This window comes from Anopheles nili, chromosome 2, assembly GCF_943737925.1.
Source record: "Anopheles nili chromosome 2, idAnoNiliSN_F5_01, whole genome shotgun sequence".
NCBI classification, from domain to species: domain Eukaryota; kingdom Metazoa; phylum Arthropoda; class Insecta; order Diptera; family Culicidae; genus Anopheles; species Anopheles nili.
In genome coordinates, this window is record NC_071291.1 from 15337989 (window position 1) to 15361807 (window position 23819).

Below are 23819 nucleotides of genomic sequence, written 5' to 3' on the forward strand. Positions count from 1 at the left end.
CATTTTGCGTAGTATAAAAATGCAAAACAAAATAAACCCATGAAAAGGTAAAACCGGTTCGTGATAGATATAAAAGATATAAAAGACTTCAACGCCGTAATTCGCAAACAAGCGACGAACCCCGAATGTCACTGGCCGTGACGAAAGCAATGCGATTTGGTGAGTTGTCTTTGGGATCTCTGTCTTTGCCGTTGATTGACTTGCTAACTGGATGCATCAAACGTACTTTACGCAGAAGGAGGACATATTTACTACCCATTGTCTGCACCGCGGACAGGATGTGCAACAGGAGACATCATTGAAGGAGAGCAATAAAACACATGTTTGTAGGGTTTAAAACAAAGAAGTTATAATTTATCCAAACGTATCACAATCGACCACCTTGAGTTTGCTTCTTCTTTTCACGGTATCAATGTTGCCATTTGTCGTCCGTTCGATGTTCGCTTTGCGTCCACGAACTGCAGATGCAAGTGTCATGAGAGTCATTGTAATTTAGTGGTTTACCGTGTGTTTGCTGTGTTTGTGTGTGTATTTTGTACAGACTACCGATTTCTAGAACGTAATCCTGGCCGTCAGTAGAGCTACATGCGTATCGTTCTTATGCTTGCTGTTCTCCTGTCCGGCGTAATTCCACGCGGGTGTTGTTGCGCACGGTGCCAAACGACACCGATCGGTCAGCAGGCTAGATGCGCTGGTGCTTAACCGCTGAACGACTGGGCACCGGCGTTGGCCGCCGATCCGGAGAAACCTCCGAAGCCTGGGAATCCTCCGGCACCACCCGAGAACGACTGAGCACCGGCGGAAGCTGCAGATCCACCGAATCCACCATGTCCTGGGAATCCACCAGCGGTGAACGACTGCGAAGCGGCATTAGCGGCCGATCCCGAGAAGCCTCCGAATCCGGGGAAACCACCGCCAGAGTTGAACGATTGGGCACCGGCATTAGCAGCACTTCCGCTGAACTGCGCCGAACGGGCCACACGGGCAACCGGGGCATCGACCGGGATCAGGTAAGCGACTGTGGAAATATACATTGGAAGGATGTTTAGCTCGTGAACAGATCTTTGGTGGTCACAACGTCCGCCACCAGGGCACCAAGGCAGGGTTCACACTCACTTTGGTACGGCGCACAGTTGGCTACGGCCAGGACGGCGGCCAGGGCAAGAGCACAAACCATAGCTTTCATCTTGAAATGTTTAAACTTTCAACACCGCACGTAAACGAAGGAGAACGAAATGAAACCACACGGTGGTAGCGACTCGGTAGGCTTTAGCTGGGCAAATGGTATCGCTCATCCAGGCTGCGCCGTGCTTTATATATTGTCCATCGGAACTGTCCCCACATTTCCACGCACACGACGCCTCCCAGTGCCTCCCCACCCTAGGCACCGCACCCGGCACCAGCTTCCGCTTGGTTGGCTAGCGCCGAGGCGCCCGTAGGGCCTTGTAGGTTTTTTGGGGAGAAGCGACCGGATCGTTCAAGACCAGTTTTCCGACAGTTTATCGAGGGGGGAGGGGGGTGGTAGGGGATGTCCAGGGACGCACTGGACGCGACGCATGCTGCCACTATCACACCCGAACACACACACAGCCACAGGTGGGGGTGAAACCTTAGGGGTTGGAGGGATGATCACGGTGGAGACATTTTACCTTTCGGTCACACACGCGCCCGTGCACGATCGGTTTGGGTAGATGTAAATTTTGTCATCAAATCGTACCGTTTTCGTACCGCCTTCGCCTTCACCTTCACCTGCTCCAGAAGCCCAACGACCAACAGCTTCCTTTCGTTTGGTGCCCAATTTTGCCCCAATGGCGCACATCCCTTCCCCAACACACGCAATATCTGTTTCCCGCCGCGTCTCGCGCTATCATGTGGACATTTTTATTTCTGCAGGACCGTGTGCGTGTGTGGGAGATCGACTTTCAAACCCGTGGATCGGTTGATGGCCGGAAAGTACCAACCGGTGAGGGTGAGGCAGTCATAGCGACCATTAGCCAAGAGCCGGTGTCTCGTAAAGTGTCTTCCAAAGCGTTCGATAAACACTAATGTAATGTATTTTTTTTTTTGCTTTCGTTCAGCGGATGTCTTCTTCCACCACAATGGGGGGTTTGCTTCAAAGTTTGCGTTTCCATTTGTTAGCTTTGTTTATTTGTCTCGTGTTTTTTTTTGTGCCGAATTTTCTTTACAATTCTTAGCTAAAAACCGGCTTTTCGAGTGCGACTCTGACTCATTTCGCACCGGCGGTGGATATGGCTTTCGAACCCAAACAACATCCCTCCAACCGGGGCGGGAATAGACAACTCGTATACTAACCCATATCTAACTGGCGGCGAAGAGGTCTGCAATCAACGAGAAGCAGAAAGATCAGCCAGAAAGGATCGCGGTTATGGTTTTCGATTTTATGAGTTTGCTTTTCGTTTCATCTCTCGTTGCTGCACGCATTTATACGTGCAGTAAACTCCAAAAATGTTATCAGACATCAGCTTCGACTCCGCTCCGATGGACGGGAACTGAAACAAAACTCGTTTTATTTTTACGTTGCATCTCGTTTAGGTGTTTACTTTTTTATTGATTGCCAAAATTTGGAGAGAAAGCTGCCCCGCGTCGACCCGACCGGGAGCAGAAGCAATAATTACTTTCTCGATTGTATAATCATTTTCCAAATGCTCTTCCGAGAAAGTTTCACCCCCACAGAACCGCACGATGTCGCCCAACGGGAGCGGGCGCTTGAAGCATTAACATAATTGATGGTGATCTCCTGGCGGCGGCCAATCGTGGCTTATGTTTGAATATTTTTGCTCTCTTGAAAAAAAAAAGCATCCACAGCCAAACAAAGACGAGAAACATCACCGATGATGATGTTTTTATTTTGGCGTAGAACGAACATCCCCAGCGAGGTGTAAACATAGCCTCCAAGGTTGTGCTTAGATGTTTGGGGAGTCCGTGTGCGGTTTTTTAAAAATTGGTTACGTCGTGTCTGGTCTGATTGGCGTTTCGTGAGATGGTATTGTTCAGCAGAGTTTGTTTTTCCTGCTATCTGCGAGCACAACCACGCTGACGGCTATATTTATGACATTAGCCAAACTAAGAAAAACCGGTTCTACTTTAGGGACGGAAGTAATTTGATTCTTTCGGAAGTTCGTTGGGTCGTTGGGTCGAATCTGCGTGGAACCGAAGGCGAACGATTGGGTGGTGTTACTTGAAGGGTTTTCGAGTCGAAGTCGAAGATTATGAGGTAATTCCCATCGCCTGCTGGATGCTGTCGTCCCCGGCGATGGTTGTTGGTGCGGTCAACAGGTTGTCAACTCGCTACCACGGGGAATTCCCAGACCAACGTTGGCCCAATTTAGTGTAACCTTCACGAAGCTAAACGCTAGCACAAACAAAGCTGCGGGTTATTGAGCCCAAGCGTATAGGGAAGTTTTCAACCCAAACAAATGTCCACAAGCCCACGGTTGGGATTTACCGGAAATGTTGTCGTGCCAAGTGCCATGTGTTGATAGATAGATACTACTTGCAGGGCTCGGTTGAGGCCAATGCTTCAATTTATCATCGCAACGAACTTCCTCGAAGCAAAGCAGTTCGGCAGACGGCGATCACCGGTTTTCGTGAGCTAGCACTTTAACTGGCTCCGTGGTCCGTGTGGGCCGGACCGGGTATTAGCTTCTTCTTGGAATGGGGCTCAGATTTTACGGTGCGAAGACATATCACACGGCTAGTCTTCTTTTGCATCCTCAGGGATGCGTCGTTCGGTGGCTTAAGACCGGATGGAAACCGGTTCTCCCCGGGGCGATCCGTACACTATTCGCTTTGCGTTGTGCCTGTTCCGAAAGGATCGAGTTTATTTTTTGTTTGCCGATGTTTCGTACGGCATACTCGTTCGCTTTGTTATATCTGCGATTTTTGTGACCGTTTTCGTACATCTGGGCCGGTTCTGTGGCCAGACAAGGGATTTTACTCCGGTTTGGCGTGAGTTTCGAAATTCGACTTTTGCTCGCCCTCGACCGATGCGGAGACCAAATTTGGGATCGGTTCTGCGGATGGGTCGCTTATGTAACTTTTACTTTTTGTAGGGCGCCCCCCAGCATAATGAGGTTTAATGTGCAAAATTATGCGTGCCAATCGAACGGAGCTCGCACCATCCTTACGGACGTATGTAAATATTTATTTGCCATGTCGCTTGTAAGACATTTCAGCAGGAAACGACGATCGCGGCCTCTAAGACCCATTGGGGCGACTCATTTGCCATGTTGTTGAGCAACCGCTTGTGTGATCTCTAGTTTTTTTATTGAACCAATCGAATAAAATGGCAGAATGTGAAGAAAGTTCGCAGAGTAGTAAATAAGTATATGCACATGAAAGATACCTTCGTTGGTCAGAGTTTATTACTGATTTTATGAATGTGGCATGCCAAAGGTTTACATTTGGGACTCAGATGACCATGCTTAACACTAGTGGACGTGATCTGATCACAATTTCGCGCATTTATCCTTGCAATCGAGGGAAGTAATCGTCATTTAGTAGTGCTTCTTGTAAACGCTCGTTTGCACCGATCCTTGCCCATTACCGTGACTCGTAGAGGACACGCTGGCACCCACAGCGACACCATTACCACCGCCATAACCACCTTCATTGTGGCCGCTGCTATAGGCTCCACCACTGTGGCCGCCTCCATTGGAGCCACCGAACCGGGTGGCTGAAGCAAAACTGCCACCGTTAGGTCCGAACGAGCTGACGGAACCACCACCTCCGTTCGAGACATAATGCGTTGTACCACCGTGGCCACCGGAAGATCCACCAAAGCGATTTGCCGTAGCAAACCCACCACCACCACCGTTCGTTCCAAACGAGGAAACGCTCACGCCCTGTCCGGAACCGCCGCCAAACCGATTCGCTGTGGAAAAGCTGCCGCCATTATTATGCGGAATGTAGTTCGTGGAGGCGCCACCATTTCCGAAATGTGTGACCGTCGTGCCACCCTGACCAAATCCATTCGAAGTGCTGCTTACGCTGACTCCATGCACTCCAGAACCGCCATGACCACCGTCGTCACCACCGAATCGGTTGTCAAAGGATGTCGCTCCGACGCCACCGTGGCTCGAGAAGCCTCCCGCACTGGCTCCGGCACCAGCCGTGGCAAAACCGGGTTGCGCACAAAGATCCGTGAAGGGCAATGGCGGAAGTTGCACTAGCGGGAACGAGCTGGCGAAGAACGCATTCTGCTGGGCTTGAGTGGCCAAAGTTTGCGCCTGAAAACTGCGGCAAGCCTGCGTCCAGGCGTTCAGCTGCGCCTGAGGATACTGGTTGTAGTTGAACCCGTTGGCGTACCCGGCTGAAAAGGGACGAAATCGAAGAAAACGCAGTCAACCCGGGCGTATAGACGCGCCGATGCACTGATGCGCGTTATTTACCAACATCGTGCCCCAAAATAGTAACCACGCAAACGAGCAGCACCGAGAAGCGCATCGTGTATGCACTCGGGTCGACGAGTTCCACGTTCAGGATGTGTTCGTTAAGCACTATCTACACGCGGCACACTGTGTTTCGCCAGTCAGCGGGAACAGAGAAGCTTCCGTGCACCAGCTGAATCTGCCCGATGTGATTCAATTACGCGTCTCGCATCCTGCTTTTAACGTACCGTCATGGCGGTTCGTTCGTGCTCTGCCACCGCCGTTCACCCCCACTGATCGCTCTAACCCTTATCGGGCGGCCGCTGGTGGGCAGGGAGATCGAATGAAAAACAGTGCACCCCCCTGACACATACACAGGCGGTGTAGGCTCGTAGCTCGATCGACGACGGCTTCCCAGCGAAACCGTGCAAAAGCCGGTCGTATTAACGTCGGGGATCATCATGGGGTACCGGCTTGCCACCAGCCTGCTCACAACCCGTACCGTTTGCCATCCTTCCTGTCAGAACCACGAACATGCTGCTCCCGAAGCAAGAGGCGAACGATCGAGCCGCTTTAGCAGGAAACGCGATGTTCACGGGCGCGTGACCGGAGGGAGTGAGCGAGTGGCCAGAAGAAGGACGGGCCCGGTGCGTACAAGAACTGCCCGTTTGGACATGTTTGATGCGGTGATTGGGTTCCGATTGAAAGAGAACCCAAAGTCACGGTGAGCTTTTTTGTCTTATTTTGTAAATCATTCTATCGCCGGCCCGGAGAAACCCAACGATCCTGTGGCGGATCCGGGCCAGCAAAAATCCATCACAAACAAATAAACAGGCAGGAAAAAAAAACATCATGCGTACATCCCCAATCGATCATGATTTTTGCGTGGTATGTTATGGGGTCAGATTGACAGCGCTGGTCTTAACGTGAATACACACACGGCAGGTCTTTCTCCCCATTTCTGTATTTCACATCTGCGTTGTGAATCAACAAATCGTAATGGCCAACGGCGTTGACGTTATTTGGTTTCGCTTCGATAACATTTCATTCATGGCATAGTCCATCCAGTAAGTTAAGTAGTTTATCGTAACACTACACTGCCAGTACCAGCAGATCGTCCTGCGATCATGCGAACACCAAAATTGTGACTGAAACCGCTTCCGGTGTCCTTTTTCGTACGTCAGTCGCCCGGTTCGAATGACGAACGTACGGAATCTGCGCTACTAGTTCGAAGAAAATGTGAGAATCCTTTATCATTTCGCTGGCGCAGAAAGAACGGATTGTTAACTCCATCTTATCCTGATCATCATAAAATGCTCCTCTATAGTATCAAATATGCACCAAAGTTTCACTGGGAAATATTGATCCTTGATGGTGGGCTTCCAGAAGGGAGCTGGGAATACTTATTCCCGCCACAATGAAATTTTCCACCACAATAGAGCTTACTCGAGAAACATACATTCCGCCAGCCGAGTTGCTGCATAGACAGGATCATACACTGAATCGTATACTGTACGCTACTGCACTAGATTCGTGTGGCCACGTTTATTTTACATTGCTCCAGTTATCAGTGTTGGTTGATAAGAAATTCTGTAAACACAGGATGGAATTCAGTGATCGTGAAAACCCAGACCTTGATGTCACAATAATGCTCTATCAGATGATCCTTATACTGCTACGTAATAATGCCAAATCTGGAGTGCTGCCGACGGAGCGTGACCTTACCGGCAGGAATAGATTACGATTGTGCTCCAAGTCAATGGATGAGGATTGGGTATGCCGGGTTTCTGCACAGTGCTAATTTTTGCCTTGATCATATCCGTACATATTCTAGCTGGTATAGCTTGAAACAACGGCGGTTGTTAGTCCTCCAGCCGAGGTGCCGCTGCGATGCCTGCTGGAAAGGACAGGACACTTCTGACAACCAATAACCGAGATCAGCAGCAAACAATAAAATTTTCCAAACATGTAAAATTTTAGTTTAATTTATTATCCTACTAACGCTAGTATCATCAGTAACGGTGATGATCATAAATACAGTACGCTGGTGTGTAGCAGACAGTCCGCATATTTAGTCCTTCCAGACCCATGCTTCACTTTCGGTTTTCTTAATCGTTCCATCCTTGGATTCGTCGGTGCTCAGGCGCACTCCGTATCCTTCTCCGTCGCGGCTTTGACCGTGATGGAACTGCTGGTGATTCCCACCCAATCCTTGATGATGACCTCCGTGTTGCGGCATATGACTAGACTGCGATTGTGACCCTGCAGAGCTGCCGGATCCAGAAGAACCATGCAAACCCAGTCCAGACTGAGAACCAGAGTGTGCACCGGAAGAACTACCCGATGAAGGAAGGCCGTGATGACCGTGACCACCAGACATAGACTGCGATTGCGCTCCAGCGGAGCTACCAGATCCTGGAGATCCATGTCCATGGTGCGGACCCTGTCCAGAGTGAGAACCAGCGTTTGCTCCGGCAGAGCTACCCGACGCAGGATGACCGTGATGACCCTCACCAGTTACAGTAGATTGCGATTGTGCACCAGCCGAGCTACCAACAGCTCCGTGATCTCCGTGGTGTTCCTGACCGATCGACTGAGATTGAGCACCTGCGGTTGCTCCACTGTGCAGATTTTTTCCGTGATCGTGTCCATGCGCGTCCTGGCTGATGGAGTGTGCAGAACCCCCAGCTGATTCGGCACCGCCATGTCCGTGATGGTTTTGCGACACTGTTTGTGATCCAGCCGAGCTGCCGCTGGTGCTGCCACTGCCATGATGACCATGGCCATCCTTGCTGAAGGACTGTGATCCAGCGGAACTTCCCGAACTTGACACGCCACCATGACCGGCACTGTGGCTACCCGACTGTGAGTGGGATTGTGACCCGGTCATCTTGCCATCGTGACTGGACGAGAACGAGCTGGAGAAGGACGAACTGCCGGAGCTGCTGCCATGTCCGGGGAATGGAAATCCTTTCCCGAACACATCCGGGCTCCATCCAGGCAAGTTTTGGCCAGAGGCAGCCAGTTGCGGCTGCGACATCGCACCCGGGAATCCTGGCGCTGCAGGGAATCCTGGCGCTGCAGGGAATCCTGGCAGTGCTGGAAAACCAGCTCCAAAGCCTCCAAAGGACTGAGAGGAGCTGCTGGCTGCACTGCCTGCACCACCACCATGATGACCGACATCGGTTGGGTAACCGTGCGCAACGAATACTCCGACAACGAAAAGTAACACCAGCTGCCGTTGCATGATTAAGCCACTGATTGATGCGAATGCTCGTATGCTATTTTAATTCTATCAAATGTGTTGCAAACCACCAGATACGCCAGCGCACGCGAACCGTACGAGAAAGCAGAACTACTTCAGAAAGCGATAGTGCCTTGACTAAGCGCTTCGGAGTATGTTCTATGTTTATATAGACCCGCGTTACGCGTCGGTCGTACCTGCATCAAAACAGCTGATAGGAGCTACCATTATCGATCCGCTAGCGTACTTTCGCCCCACTGTACTGACCGAGACGAGGGATGGAAATCCCGTCCCATTTTTTGCTTCATCCAATTCGGCTCGCACTGGGGAAATCCCTCCGGAACACACGCACCGGTCTTTGATCGGCTAGAGGTCGGGAAACTTGTTTTCACTCGACCCATCGTCTCGCAGGCAACCGGTTCCATTGCTAGTCCGCAAGACTAGACGAGACCGATCGGAAGTTTCCCGTGCCGTTGCTGGCCCTGGCCCTGAAATCATATCTATTACTCCGGGCTCTGTACCGCATGGCATTGGTACGGTGTTGGCGAAATTCGTGAGCTCATCTGCGTTTCACATTTAAGGCAAAACATTCTGTGAAATTGATTACTTAGCGAGTAAAAAAGTGTATGAAATGTTACGTCTGCAAAACAAAAGCTGCATGTATGTGATCTCTATGTGCTCGAATTTACTCGCTTCAAGAACCGGTATTGTTACGAGATTAATAATTGCAGTAACTTAAGCAAACTCTATGCGGTAGCTGCGGTGAGCTACTTTGCCAGACAATGCAGAAATGAGTCAAGCGCGTGCTTTGAAATTGAAAAAAAATTAAAGTATTATCAACTTGTTATTCGCTTATTAATTACTATAATTGAATTAATAAATAATGTCTGCAAAATATACTCTTTTTCAAAAATGCTATTGCTCAAAACACTATTTATTGTTTGAATTAAAATTCTTTTATTTTGTTGCCGTTCAGTTTTGTTTGACTATTCCAATTTTTATGCAGGTTTCTATGCAATTTTTTATGCTCTTAATATACCTTTCTAATACGTAGATACAGACGGTTGATAACGCAGAGATTGGGGAGCTATTTTGACCGCAGGCTGAAGAGCGCTACGAGATGAACTTTTCGCATATTGGTTGTTGCTATCAGTATATGAAACGAAGAATACTTCTGGTTGCACAACGCTAAATGTTGGAGGTAGCTCTCGGACTTGAGTCGTTTGCTGTATGTTAGCTAAAATAAGGCAAAAAAAATGAATTAATTAAATTCAACCATTTTTTGAACATAAAATGAAAATTGCTTATAGGACAATGATCTCGTGTAGAGATTCATTGCCCGGCGAACATATTGTGCATTAATCAGTGGTTCATACTTGCCTCTTTGTACACGATGGGGATTCCCGCTTGCGAAGCTCGTAATTAATGGTAACACACAGAATATAATCGAGAAGACCCGTTGCATATGCATTTTGTAATTGAATTTTCGTTTACCGTTGTTTGAAGAGAAATGATAGTTATGATGTAGAAACTATGCGCAGGTTGATAGAATACTGAGCTAAAATAACGTCTTAGAGCAAATGCCTCTTTCTCTGTTCTGTTTTCAGTGTTATACGATTTTGTGTAAAGCCGCCGAAGGGGTTGCTTGAAATTCTGGAAACAGGTTGTTGTGAAATTCTAATTGCCGCTTCTTCATTTTCAAAAGAGGATTTTTCAGCTAATCCTTCTATGCTCATACAAGCCTCCAAATGTAGAACCGGTTTTTCAAGTTCGATATTATTGCCTATCATGCAGCATTATGAGTTTGCAAAACACGATCGCACGATAACTAATAATTCTGAGGCTTTTATTACTAAATTGTTCAATGCAAAGCCATACAAGCAGCACAGAAATCAGTTGCTATACCGTCTGTAAAAATACTAATTTAATTATATATTTTTTAATTATCGTGAGTAAATTTGATACATACTTTTGTAGAATTTATTGTCTTTACATCCCCCGAAAGTATGCAATCTTTTGAGATTTTTTTGTAATATTAGTAAGAGGTTCTGTCAACAGCAGAAGTTTCCACATAATGAATAAATAAAGAATTATAATTATAAACTGATTTATAAGTATTGGAATTCTAATTTGTATATTTCTTTGGAAAAAAAACAAGATCAACTTAGTCAAGCGATCATGATCAAATTCGACCAGAAGAATCCAGCAGTCATAGACAATGAGTTTGAAATAGAAAGTTATATTTGAAAATTGCTGCAATTAGGAGCTCTCAGATCTTCATGTAAATACAAGATTCAATTATTTAATCCAATTTTAAAGATTATAAATTCTATGTGCTCTGCATGATGTCTGATCTAAGTTTAAAGATTAAAAGGCTTTCGGCATGCTAATATAAACGCTCGCACACTAAGATACACGTTGACAGTACAGCGAGGACTAAATTTTAAAACGATGTAAGAAGAAGGTATAGGATTGTTTCTCCTCGTGATAAATGTAAATAACTCCTTCATCCAAATAGGTGGAATTTGAAAAGTGTTTTTTGCTATTCTGATTTCGGAAAATTATACTGACCGCCAAAGTTTGTTCGCATCCTGTAGGTTCTGTTAAGTGAGTTACATTATTTCATTCAAATAGTTAAATAACCGTAGCATTCGCGAACTAATGTGAAAGTGATATGAAAAAGCCGGAATACAATTATTACACCAGAATAGTTTTAATATACCTTATACTTCCTACATGTTGCCTTATGTAGCGTTTGGTTGTATTTAAGCGTGCGAATCCCATAAAAAATTGTGTGGTGTATATTTCGATTGTGGAAATCTGTACTGAGGGTTGTTATCAGGTGTGGTTTTAGTCCCGCATGTTATCTTAGCCGGTGCCGTAGAATCGACCGATATTAACAGTAACATCATGAGTTCTTCGCATTGTAATTTCCGGATAGTGACTTGCGATTTTCATCGGGCGACCAATCACATGACAACAATTCGCATTTTCCAGAACATCCTAGGAGGCTTTTGAATCACTTTCGTCCCCGATAATTCCATATCGTTGAGTGCACAAGCCCCTCAAGTTGTCGGAGCACAGGTGACGTAAGATTGTGTAAATAAACTTCCAAGGCTTTTTTCGACGCTGATCGCTGTATCTATCCTTGAACGTTACTGCAATGGAAAAAAGTCGTGTTATGCATGGTTCAAGTTCCCCGGAGCAACATTTTAACGTCCTTGCAATGCACGTGTTGATAGGATTGACAGCATAAAAAAATAATTATATTATGTTTCCTCCCAATCAGACTGGGAGTCTGGTTTAAAAATACCGATTCTGTTTAAAAAGCATTTTCATCTCGCAACCTAAAAAATTAATTTATTGCAGAAATTTGCGAGTGATCATTTTTCGTTCAGATCGTTCAAGCGACTCTAAAAGATTGTTCAGGCATTGTTAAAATAAACAGCGATAATTGAGTATGTTACTTCTGTGGTACGTGCGACTGGTGGGTAGGTCGCGAACACACACTTAACTCCATTGCATTGCATCCATCATCATGATCATCGTCGCCGCCGTTATCATCATTGAACGATGATGGAGAAACGCCACCCCTCGGCTAAACAACTACCCTAGCGAAACGGCGCCGCTACGCTAGTATTTAGTACACCGTCACCGTGGTCGGATGCGTTACTGTGAGTCTTGAGAAACCGAGCGCGCGCTACCATCGTAACGTTTTTCTATGACCAAATCGTGCCGTTCCGTGTCTGGTTCTCCTCCTGTTTCAGCGCGTTCCCGCGAGGGTGATTAGCTTTCCTAGATTGCGTGTAGTTTTTTCTTCCCTTTTTTCTTGTTAAACGAATTGCGCCACTCGACGATGCTCCCGGATGAAGTCACAAAAATAAAACAAACACGTATCAGTTGTGCAATGTAACGAAATCACTGCGTTGGCTGAAACGTGGTTCTGTGCGTTTAGAGGAAATTTTGTGCGTGATCGTGGTTGCCGAGAATCGTTTAGAAGAAAGATGTTTTTTTAAATCGAAGTTCTAGTAGCACCACAGGTTGCGATGGCAACTACCGACTTGTGCAAAGTGAAAACAAATCGTTACTTGTTCTCGAATAGCCCGATGGTTGAAACAGCCAACCAAAATTAATGCCGACAAATGGATGCATGCGTTGTGACCTTCAATTCGAATCCATGCTTTGCGATCTATGATACTAATAGTGAAACCTACGTGGTTTCTTCTCTAGGTCTCTAACCTATCCAGCACAAAGTACATGCAACTGTTCGGATATGCATTGCGTAATGCAATCCGGACGCAGTGTCTTCCATTCGGTTTCGATCACTAGCTTTATGCTCTATCATTGTACTTGGCTTATCGCTATCTTGCGAAAGCACATAAGCTTTGTATCATTCTAATTCCATTGAAAAAATGATAATCTCTTTTGCGATCATGAAAATTGTCGCCTAGCAGTTATGCGGCTCTACTGACGCTAAACATTGCTTCATCATCATTCATCGTTATTGCGAAGCGTGGCTGTGTCGCGTGGTTACGGACATTATTTCAATCGATTCATCGTTCGCCAGGGATTCGTTGTGAATAACTGCAAAAAATTGCTATGTCACGATCCCTCAACTCCCCCTTCTACCCACTCTTTCTGCTTTTCGTTCTTTTTCATCTTGATCATTCGATATGATCAAGCTTTATTGAGATCTTTTCATCTCGTAATTAGATACAAAAACTATGTGGCTATTCTTGCCCTTAAGTGTTTTCGCAGATATGTCAATAGCAATCAATTGATCATACTTGCTAGTTGCCGTTTGTGGTATATCCACTGAATCATTAGGGAAAATACTCTCTTCTAAGAAATGATAATTATTCTAATAAACCGAGATGAAGAATTCTTATTAATATCACGATTAAAGCAGAATATACATTTAATGAAAGATTAGTTCAATACGAAATCATGCAGCACGATAGGTTGTAAATTAATCAACTGATAAATTACTTGTTTTTCGTGGATTTGTGGCAATTACCTAAACCTTCATGTTTGCTTTCTGATTCTTATTTCAGGCTGAAGCGCTCGATTATACGTTTTGAGCTCTTATCCACATAGTGTGAGCTCGTTCCAGCAGTTGAACCGACCTTATTAACGACATCCACCAGTGTTTGTATTCATCTTCTTCGGCATTGTCATTGCACTTCCGGATACTGAAGGATGGGTTTGCTAAGCGAAGGAAGTCCTCTAACGTGGGACGAAACCAAAGCGCTAGCGCAACACGTTCGCGAACATGGCATCGAGCAGTTCATCAATCTATTCGCCCGCTTGAAGGATCGCCAGGGCGACGTACTGAAATGGGGCGATGAAGTGGAGTACATAATCGTCCGCTTCGACGACGAACAGCGTGCTGTGCAAGTTTCGCTAAGAGCGCAAGAAATTCTCGCCAAGCTAAACGAAAAAGAAGCCGCAGATCCGCAGGGTAAGACGGGGGCTACCGGGGAATGCCTGTGGGGCGTACGTACGTTGTAAAATAACGATGATCGATCGTCGTCCGGCCAAACCGATATTCCAACTACGCAACTAATGGGACAAACCGTTGCAACACGCGAGCTGGAAAACAATGATCCACTAGAAACGATACGAAACACGTGATTTCTGCTATCACGTTCGGTTGGGGCGATACGACGAGCGATAAAACGCAAACAGCGTGCGGAGTGGACATAGAAAACACTGTATTAAATTTCTTTACGATCGCCGCCGCCATATTTGTCGTGGTTGGGTGAATTGTCGTAGCTATGCTCGTTAAACTGGTGTACGATCTTTTGCAGGAGTCAAATCCCTCTGGCGCCCGGAGTACGGGGCATACATGGTCGAGGGCACCCCAGGCAAGCCATACGGAGGTCTGTTGGCTCACTTCAACGTCGTCGAAGCAAACATGCGCTACCGGCGCATGGAGGTGGCGGCCCTACTGCCGGAAAACGAAATGGTCATGTCAATTACGAGTTTTCCGCGGTTGGGATGCCCCGGATTCACCTACCCACCGGCCGTACCAACGCCGGACGATGAAGCATGTGCAGCTCGGTCCAACTTTTTCCCCGACGAAGCCATCTTTCCGGGTCATCCGCGGTTTAAGACGCTTACACGCAACATCCGCCAGCGACGCGGCGAGAAGGTGTCCATAAATCTGCCGATCTATCCTGATCGGCTTACAAAAACGCCCGTCGAAGGAAGCATCCCATCCCATCCGGCCCACGTGCACATGGACGCGATGGGCTTTGGAATGGGATGTTGCTGCCTGCAGCTAACATTCCAGGCATGTAACATCAGCGAAGCGCGAACATTGTATGACCAGTTGACACCAATGTGTCCAATAATGCTCGCACTGACGGCAGCTAGTCCGGCCTACCGAGGACACTTGACGGATGTGGACTGCCGGTGGAATGTTATATCGGCATCGGTGGACTGCCGGACGCGAGAGGAACGCGGTGAGGTACCGCTAAAGCACGACCGTTTCCGCATTTACAAATCGCGCTACGATTCAATCGATTCCTATTTATCGCCAGCAGGAGAGAAGTACGTGCCGGGGTTCTATTTAGTTTCGATTTTGCATTCCAAGGCTAACTTCATTTGTTCTCTCAAACAGGTACAATGACGTGCCTTTGGTGCTTGACGAAACGCTGTACAAGCGGCTCCGCGAAGGCGACATTGACCATTTGTTGGCGCAGCATATTGCGCACCTCTTCATCCGCGATTCAGTCTCGCTGTTCAGCGAAAAAGTGCACCAGAACGACCGTGAGGATACCGATCACTTCGAGAACATTCAGTCGACCAATTGGCAAACGATGCGCTTTAAGCCACCACCGCCAAACTCGCCAATTGGGTGGCGCGTCGAGTTCCGACCGTGTGAAGCCCAGCTGACCGACTTCGAGAATGCCGCCATCGTGTGCTTCATCGTGTTGTTGACGCGTGTCATCCTGTCGTATCAGCTCGATTTTCTTATTCCCATCAGCAAGGTGGATGAAAACATGCAAAATTCGCAGAAGCGTGGTGCCGTGCTGACGGAGCGGTTTTGGTTCAAGAAAAACATCACCGCCATTCCGCCGACAGGCCAACCACAGCATGAAGCGCCAGGACAGACCCATGAGCAACCGCAACAGAATGGCGTAATTGACGAATCGGCTGGTTCGGGGTCCGACGAATATGAACTAATGACAATCGATCAGATTATTAACGGCAAGGAGGGATTTCCAGGGCTGGTGCCACTGATTAACAGCTACCTAGGTTCGATGGACGTGGATGCCGATACGCACTGCACGATTCAGCAGTACCTGAAGCTAATACAGAAGCGTGCTTCTGGTGAGCTACTGACGACCGCGACCTGGATTAGGAATCAGGTCGTCTCACATCCTGAATACAAGTCAGTAAAAGTACTAGATGGTTCAGCTTGTGAGAAACGTTGACTCATCGATGTTGTTTTTTCTTGCTTCCATAGAAATGATTCCATCATCAGTGAGGGCAATTGTTACGACCTGTTGCGTAAGGCAAAGGACATCCAGGACGGCGTGCTGGCGTGCCCCGAACTGTTGGGCAATAATATCAGCTCAAAAACCACGGATAACATTCCGGCAGCCATTGAGAAGCACCTCACCAAACGGTGTTAGTAGTTTCAGTTGCAGCGTGTATTTTGTGTGCGCTTAATAGTAACTTTTATTACCGTGCCCAGACGCCTCACGAAGGTCGCCTGACCCGTCGTGAGTGCAGAAAAGTTGTTTTACTGGCGCCGAACCGAATGCGGGTATTTCGATGTTCAATGTTAGATTGAATCGCCATTCACACTACATGTGGCTGTTAGGGCTGCGATAAATTGGCAATGATTGGATACTGCGTGATACTGCATTTCTTGCCGTGGCTTTTCAAGGGTCTCATATGCCCTGCACCATTCCCGAACAGGAAGGCTGAGGGCTGTTTTTCATTTGATTATTCGTTGTTATTATTGTTTCATCGTGCTTATTTTTGCCAATCTCCAGGAGAGGAGAAACTCGCCTTGATGTATCGTTTACAGTAGATTATAGTATGTTTGTTAAGTTTACAACGATGTCGCATTGCTGAGAGAATATGCTCTGTTGTGCCGAAAGCATTTTGAACATCTTTCTTTGCGTTTTTCAAACCACAAGACTAAAACACTCATGTCCTGATTTGCAAGTTCCAAAGATGTTTTCTCAGAACCGTAATTGTATACTTGCAAAAACTGGCAAGTGTGAAAACATCGACGAATGAAAAACTGAAGATGAAACATAGACGAAATCGGCACTCTGAGGTATCACATTTACGAAGAGACCTGAAAAGATCCATATGCTGAGGTTAATGATAAAGGAAAATGAAGTAGTTGTGAAAATGGACCATGTCCAATCGATCGCTCACTGCATTGTACATCGATCATCGACAATGATGAACCCACTGCGGTGGCTGCTTTGCGAAAGCAGTTCGTCCGCAGAGGTTTTAGAATGGTTGACTGAAAATTTCCAGGGCAGCACAGAACAAATTGTTATACAGACATATACATAGATTTATATTAGATTTTAAATAAAACACATTATGGTTTATACACACGTCGAAAAAGATATATCTGCGACTCTGGCTGATTCTCACACGAGGCGGAAAGAAAGATATATACACACATAATTCTAAAGTGGTTTACCTTTACGTTGTGTTCTGAAAGATTCTCTAATCCATTATTTCAAAAAATGTTGTTATCTCTCAAAATACACACTCGGAAAATTTAATTTATTATATTTTCATCTGCACAGTTTGATCCTTACATGCTAGAGCTTGTTATATGCTCAATATTTTTTTTAACTTTCATTGCGGAAAAGAAGATAAACTGCTCCAAAAAACCTATATTCCTACCCTATCAAAAGCAAACCGATCGTACCAGGCAGATACACGATTGCACGAATGTTTGTTTCGTTCATTATCAGGAGGAAGCAATCGTAAAGCATCGTAGGTGATCGGTTCCACTTAAATCGTCGGTACAGTCATTTCAAAGTGACCTTATTCTATGTGACGCTACATCTGATGAATCATACGAAATTGTCGAAGCATTGTCGGTCTAGTTGCATGGAAAAATAAATTTCACAGGGCAGGTTTGGCTAATGAATCACGATGATTTTCTTTGGCATCCATATACGCATCCCGATCGCCACGGCAGAACAGGACTGTGTTAAAGGCTTTTCAGGTCCTGATAGTGTATTCATTACGTTTTGCTCTAAAGTTCGATATGAAAATATCTACCCAAGATGCAGAAAAAGAATTGCTCAAATATAATTAAAATCACTGGTTCAAATCAAACTAAACCTTCTCCCTCAGGCTAAAGTTAGCGTTTCAAGAAACGTGTCCTGTTGCTTACCATTCAAAGTAGGATTTGATCATTTCTTGAACTCCTTACGTTATCGTGTTTGCTCATCTCATTACTATTTTACATGAAATCTCTTGATCGAATCTGCTGTCCATGTTCTCCATATCACGGTATAAACCGGAAGTGTCCACCTGCATGATCTCCCCTTCTACACATAGTAATCACATATGCGGAAGTGTCTGCGATAGTAATAATTGCTGGCACTTGTACTTCCGCGCCATCCCTGATAGCGATGAGTGTGTTTAAAAGTGTTGCGTAAGTTCGAGGATGAGTCCGGTTGAGTTTACACCAAACGATTGTTAGATTAAGAAAGTAACCGATACAAAAGGACGAAATGAAACAATGAAAATGAAACAAAACAATATAAGAAATACAAATTACACTCGTCTAGGATCAATGTAATGAAATATTCGAGAGATTACAATTCTTTTGTTAAACAAATGCAAAAACAATCGTTATAACACACAAACACAAGCGAGGGATAAATCGACAAAAGGATACACTAAAACTAGCTCGACAAAAAAAGACAAAACTGTGGATTGAACCAAAAATAGCTAAACTCTATCACACGCGTCTCTGTGGGCAAATGAACAAGTATAAGATTTTAAACGATTGTAGTTCGTTTTGATGCAGTCTTCGATGTAGGAATGATAATGGGAGTTCCAAAATATTATTATACAGCCGATTTTTCATGCAAAAACGTAAGCTTGCCTACGCGCAGGTATTGTTATACGGAATGACCCATTTGAACGGAATGCAAAGAATTCTAAAATTCCTCTTCTAGCTTCACAAAACAAGTGAAATAAACTAAAGCGAATTGAACACATGTAAGCTCGTCGTTAGTAGGAGCCAGTCGTGGAAACAAAGCTGATAGTAGTAGCAGCAAAGCAGTGAGGGTACATTGCAAAAGGTACTAAACCGTGGTACTGTTGTTGGCCACTGGAACGTTCACCGTGGAAGAAGAGGAGGACGAAGCGATAGCGTTATTTGGCGAAGAAAGGTTGCCACTGGTAGAGGGCAGGGCAACAACTCCTGATGCCGCTGTCGTTGCTGCGTTCGAGATGTTGTTCTGGATGGCGACGACACACGCACCGGCTCGGCTGTAGTTCACCGGAGCGACCGGTGTCCACTCGTTCGTCTCGGCGTCGTACTGTTCGACGATCTTCAGGTATTGATTGCCATCGTACCCGCCGAGGGCAATCAACCAATCACCTAGTACACTTACTCCGATGGCGTCTCTTCCGACGCTTAACGACGCGATCTGTAAGTGAAATGTTGTATACGTCAAACGTCATACAAGTAGAGGATCTATCTATTAATCTACTACGGTAATGCGATACTCACCAGAGTCCAGGTGTCAGTCGTTGGATCGTATCGTTCGACGGTTTCCGTTCGACAAACGCTAGGATTGCTTGGCGGACAATCGTGTCCACCGAGAGCGTACAAAAATCCGTTAAGGACGCCAACACCAACGCAACCACGTCGCCGGTTCATCGGTGCCCGCAAAGTCCACTTGTTCGTGTGCGGATCGTAACACTCGACCGTACGGTGGCAAACGCTTCCATCTCGGCCACCGATCGCATACAAACGGCCTCCTAACACCGCCACTCCAGCCGTCGAGCGCATGGCCGACATCGGCGACACGTAACTCCATGTGCGTGACGATGGATCCCACCGTTCAACGGTGTTGAGGTAGCTCCAGCCATCATGGCCACCGACCGCGTATAAAGGTCCTTCTAAAAATGCCACACCTAACCCGTGGCGTGGTGTAACCATCGGAGGCACCAACGTGCTCCAGGACATGGTGTTTAGATCGAAGCTGTCTACCGTATTTAGGGTTTTTAGGCCGTCCCGTCCACCGACGATGATCAGCTTATCCTCTAACACAGCCACTCCGAACTGGAGCCGCCGCGTGGGCATATTTTTCAGCAGCGTCCACTTATCCAGCCGTGGATCGTAGCTCTCAATGCTTATCGCTCCCTTGTGTCCATCCATACCACCAACCGCCAACAAGCGACCCATGGTTGATTTTCGGGGCCGGGTTCGGGATGTGGCAATAAGGGATCGACGGCCCGGAATAAGGTGCCACTTGAATGCCTCCATCACTAGCTGCTGGCATTCGTTCGCTCCTCCGCAGAGGGCTTCCACGTTATCCACTATGAACTGGTAGTAAAAGCATTAAATGTCTCTAAGTATCTATTGAATGTTAAACTTGCAGGACCGCAGGACCACATTGGCTTACTTACCGATGGTTGCAACAATGGTAGCTTTACCAATGCCAGCAACTCTGGAATATGTCGCTTTCGGCCCTCAGGATCGTACTGTATCCAGGCCATTAACGCGTGGAACACTTCCTGCTCGTTAGGAACGTTCAGGTCATCGCTGCGCAACAGATTTGCCAGCTGAGCTGCATCAAGCATGAAGAACTCCTGGTTCTTCCATACCTGCTGAAAGTGCTGGCATGTGTAAGCGGTAGCCAGCTTCAGCAACGCCGTACAACCCTGCTGTTCCGCAAACAGCGAAAATCCCAGACAATTGGACGGATGTAATTGACGGGCGAGGAAGTTACAGCAAGCTCCTACGATGGTACTGAGCTGCAAAAGGCACGCTGTGGCCAGCAATGTCTCAACCGTATCCTCTCGTATCTCAATTGCGCCCGTATAGCAGTACTGGATGAGTGAGTTTAACGCATCCCCAGCTACTTCTTGCAGCGTGATTTCTTCCTGCTGACTCTCACGTAGTTGACCAGTGAACATTGCGCTGAAGTAGGCAGACGAAGCCGATAGCACCAGACGATGGGCCGGTATCCTAGAACACAAAGGTAGCGAAACGTGTCAGCAAATTCGTGTTTCATTTACCCTATCTCCTGAGCCTGTCAGCCACAGTTTGATTTATCTCTAATTTTAGAACATGAAAATGGGGCTCGAAGCACGAAGTATATTTGTTATAATAATCAATCACAGGTATTTATATGACTTAGCTAAATAATTATTCTGTTGCACCTTGCGTTGTAATATGGATTACCTAATTGGATGCACAATGCTACTACAATCAACGTCTTAGAACGTCTTGTTTTATCTCAATTAGGTAAAATCGGCGCTTGCCACCTCAAGGCAACTTCGTACATTATCTAAGTTGGACCAGCTGTTGTATCCATCCAACTAGCGTACCGGGCTTTACGGAGGTCAAGTGCATACCAACAACGTAAGATAACTGTCCTGAGGGACGTGTAAAGTGTACTCAAGGCGTACTTAATTTACTCAACGCTTCGCTTCGGGGAGACGAGAACGAAGAAGAGAAAACTAACCGTCCACGGGTGAAATTGATTTAATTTAGCTCGTTTGCTCGTGAACACTGGCACAAAGGCGCGCCTAACGTTAACAGCAAGATCAGAGGTTTACGTTTACAAAAGCATTTAACGGCAGCCAATAAAATGTGTACCGCTGTGGGTTGCGACCAATAATAGCTTTAAAATAAGTTCAACAGTGTTTATAAACAGTTTACAGGGCTCGTTCATTTTGCTCTGGAAAAAAGGGAGGCCGAACCGCAAAACCTACAATTGCCATCTTCACTTCCCGTACACACTTACCGTCGGCCATCGACGCCTGCGATGAGCACCACATCACAAAGCTTCTCACCCTGGAGGTAGTCTGTAAATAGATCAGCACCAGAAGCGGATTAATAAATCTGCCGAAGAAAGAGCATAACCGATGGAAAACATGCAGTAGAGTGACGTCGGGGTGGAAAGACACGACCCAAGCAGCCATCACCCGGCCTGAGGACAACGTATTATAATTAGTAATTAGAATTTCCCGTCTTTTTGTTCGGCGTAAACATCAAAAAGAAAACAAAACCGACAAGTTTAAATCTGCGTATACCGTCCTCATTAAGGGCTGCAGCACATGGTGCACGTGAGCCGACTGAGGCGCGGATTGGATGAGCTCCGGGCATGGTTTATATTTCCTGGAAGATCTATCCATCGTTCGTCTTTCCCAGTCAAGGGCACGTGTTGGGGGAGAGGGGCACCTTCTCTCAAGATCTTGCCAGTCGAACGGGACGCCAGGTTCTTGTCATATGTTCTTGCAGATCGGCCAGACTTAAGTGTAGGGCTGATGACCCGCTAGAAGGTTAGTTAACCTTCGCTTTGTCTTCGGAAAACCCTTTTAGAAATGTCGTTTTCTGGCTGTCATGATTCACGCGATAGATGTGTACAAAGAGGGCAAAAACAGGGACTAGTTTAGTTAATTAGACGTGGGTAAGTGCTAACGGACAAATTTCCAACAGAATGTTGATTTCTTCACACAAAGTACATCCAACAATCATATACAGTTATAGGCATGTGGTAAGATCTTTGGGGTCATGTTTTGTAATATGCTGCTAGTTCAATCAATATGATTACTTAGTAATAGGAAACTGTTTCCATATGATCTGTTTTTGTTAGTTTGGAGTATGTTGTCCAATTATGCAGGAGCCTAGAACCGAATGGTATGAGATACCAATTTAAAAAACGATGCTCAACATGATGTGACGAAGATATGATGTAAAATAATGATATAATGCGAAGATAATGATGTAAAAAGGATGAAAAATATGATGTTAAACTACGAAAACCTGTATCCTGGATTCAAACAGTCAATTACGAAAACCGGTCCGGAAAACTTCAATCAATGATTCACCGCAATTGCGCCAACTCGAGCGTGATACTTCCTTGTTCTACAGCAAAACCCAGCAAAAGATACCCTTCCCGATATGGTTATGCGAAAGAAACCAGCTTCTCTTACGAATCAAATCCAAAGCCACCAACGGTCGTCGGAGACGGGACCGCCTGGAGACCTTGAACCTGTGTGTCGATCGGCACAGCGGACGAAACGATCGTCCGTTAACCTAGCGTTAGGGGAAGCAGGTGAGGACAGGTTTTCAACGGAAGCATATACCTTGCATTCGTTTCAGCACCAAGTCGGAGTGATCTCGGCATCGGAAGAACTCGTCCTGGCTGACGGATGAGTTCAGGCTGGCCAAGCTGAAGTGGCTTTCGTCTGTTACGAGGCTAATGCGTGCGCTGGCGCTTGACGTGGGGCTTCCCTTGCAGGACATTTCGTTGCTCATGGCTGTTGCAGGAGGAGAGGTGCTGTGGTTCTACGACACTAATTATTAAAACAACTCGCTACTGTCTTGTTCCTTACAAACCACGAACCGTTAGCACTGTTTACTATTTCCAAGAATGTAGCGCAAAACAACACAATGGTTTTCCCACATCAAATCGCATCGACACACTAGTTTTCACACGCAATATCGATGTTAATAAACGCCACACTACCCTAGCCACTAGCTGGCGTTTGTATAGAAGCCTGCTTTGATATTCAGCACTGCTTCCTGTGCCGTTCTTCACTCAATAACACTACGCAACTGCTGGGTAAATTGTGGCTTGCCACCGTCGAAGCCAAAACCAGAATGATCACTCTGTCTTGACCGTCGTGCCAGACTCCTCTTAGGGCAGAGCGGCTATCCGCTTGTACAACATCCGGCATGGATTGCCGAAGGGATTCTATACCTCAGCACCTTCCGCGCTACAATACTTTCTCCTGCGGGTGTAAACACTACGCTGTAGAAGTATGGTATACTATTCTGCTCTCACAAAGGTTAAGCTGCTGCATTTTCCCATCAGTCACACTGCACCGTTGTGTGTCTTTTCCACATGCATCAAACCCGTTAAACACTGCACACAAACGCAAAAGAGGGACGCGGGGAAAACCGGAGTAACACGGCGGACGCAATAATCACGACATCG

The 23819-nt window shown here is 46.4% G+C and overlaps 5 protein-coding genes across 7 annotated transcripts; 1 reads left to right on the plus strand and 4 right to left on the minus strand.

Annotated features, from left to right (window-relative positions):
• Positions 1 to 332: 332 nt before the first annotated feature.
• On the minus strand, positions 333 to 1270 carry LOC128731321 (probable glycoprotein hormone G-protein coupled receptor). The gene is made up of 2 exons (XM_053824431.1): positions 1117 to 1270; positions 333 to 1018 (listed from the first exon to the last, which is right to left on the minus strand). Exons 1-2 carry the CDS (start codon positions 1184 to 1186, stop codon positions 699 to 701), a joined length of 390 nt encoding a protein of 129 aa, XP_053680406.1. The 5' UTR covers positions 1187 to 1270; the 3' UTR covers positions 333 to 698.
• A 3116-nt stretch (positions 1271 to 4386) lies between these two features.
• LOC128730504 (uncharacterized) lies at positions 4387 to 5466 on the minus strand. Its single transcript, XM_053823557.1, has 2 exons — positions 5412 to 5466; positions 4387 to 5332 (listed from the first exon to the last, which is right to left on the minus strand). Exons 1-2 carry the CDS (start codon positions 5464 to 5466, stop codon positions 4518 to 4520), a joined length of 870 nt encoding a protein of 289 aa, XP_053679532.1. The 3' UTR covers positions 4387 to 4517.
• Positions 5467 to 7365: 1899 nt separating this feature from the next.
• Positions 7366 to 8677, minus strand: LOC128731709 (hornerin-like). The gene is made up of 2 exons (XM_053824840.1): positions 7731 to 8677; positions 7366 to 7613 (listed from the first exon to the last, which is right to left on the minus strand). Exons 1-2 carry the CDS (start codon positions 8635 to 8637, stop codon positions 7462 to 7464), a joined length of 1059 nt encoding a protein of 352 aa, XP_053680815.1. The 5' UTR covers positions 8638 to 8677; the 3' UTR covers positions 7366 to 7461.
• Positions 8678 to 13833: 5156 nt separating this feature from the next.
• On the plus strand, positions 13834 to 17218 carry LOC128722168 (glutamate--cysteine ligase). Its single transcript, XM_053816006.1, has 4 exons — positions 13834 to 14095; positions 14445 to 15189; positions 15260 to 16033; positions 16109 to 17218. Exons 1-4 carry the CDS (start codon positions 13834 to 13836, stop codon positions 16275 to 16277), a joined length of 1950 nt encoding a protein of 649 aa, XP_053671981.1. The 3' UTR covers positions 16278 to 17218.
• A 167-nt stretch (positions 17219 to 17385) lies between these two features.
• LOC128722068 (kelch-like protein 5) lies at positions 17386 to 23137 on the minus strand. Of its 3 annotated transcripts, XR_008410789.1 has the most exons (7): positions 22966 to 23137; positions 21621 to 21681; positions 20278 to 20839; positions 19376 to 20194; positions 18951 to 19292; positions 18023 to 18254; positions 17386 to 17903 (listed from the first exon to the last, which is right to left on the minus strand). XR_008410789.1 is itself a non-coding variant. In XM_053815887.1 (6 exons), exons 1-6 carry the CDS (start codon positions 23135 to 23137, stop codon positions 18180 to 18182), a joined length of 2031 nt encoding a protein of 676 aa, XP_053671862.1. In that variant the 3' UTR covers positions 17386 to 18179. The 3 variants fall into 3 exon arrangements, 2 of the variants coding, with proteins under 2 accessions (XP_053671862.1, XP_053671863.1); XM_053815887.1 differs by having other exon boundaries at positions 17386 to 18254; XM_053815888.1 differs by having other exon boundaries at positions 17386 to 18254; positions 18978 to 19292; positions 22966 to 23125.
• Positions 23138 to 23819: the final 682 nt, after the last annotated feature.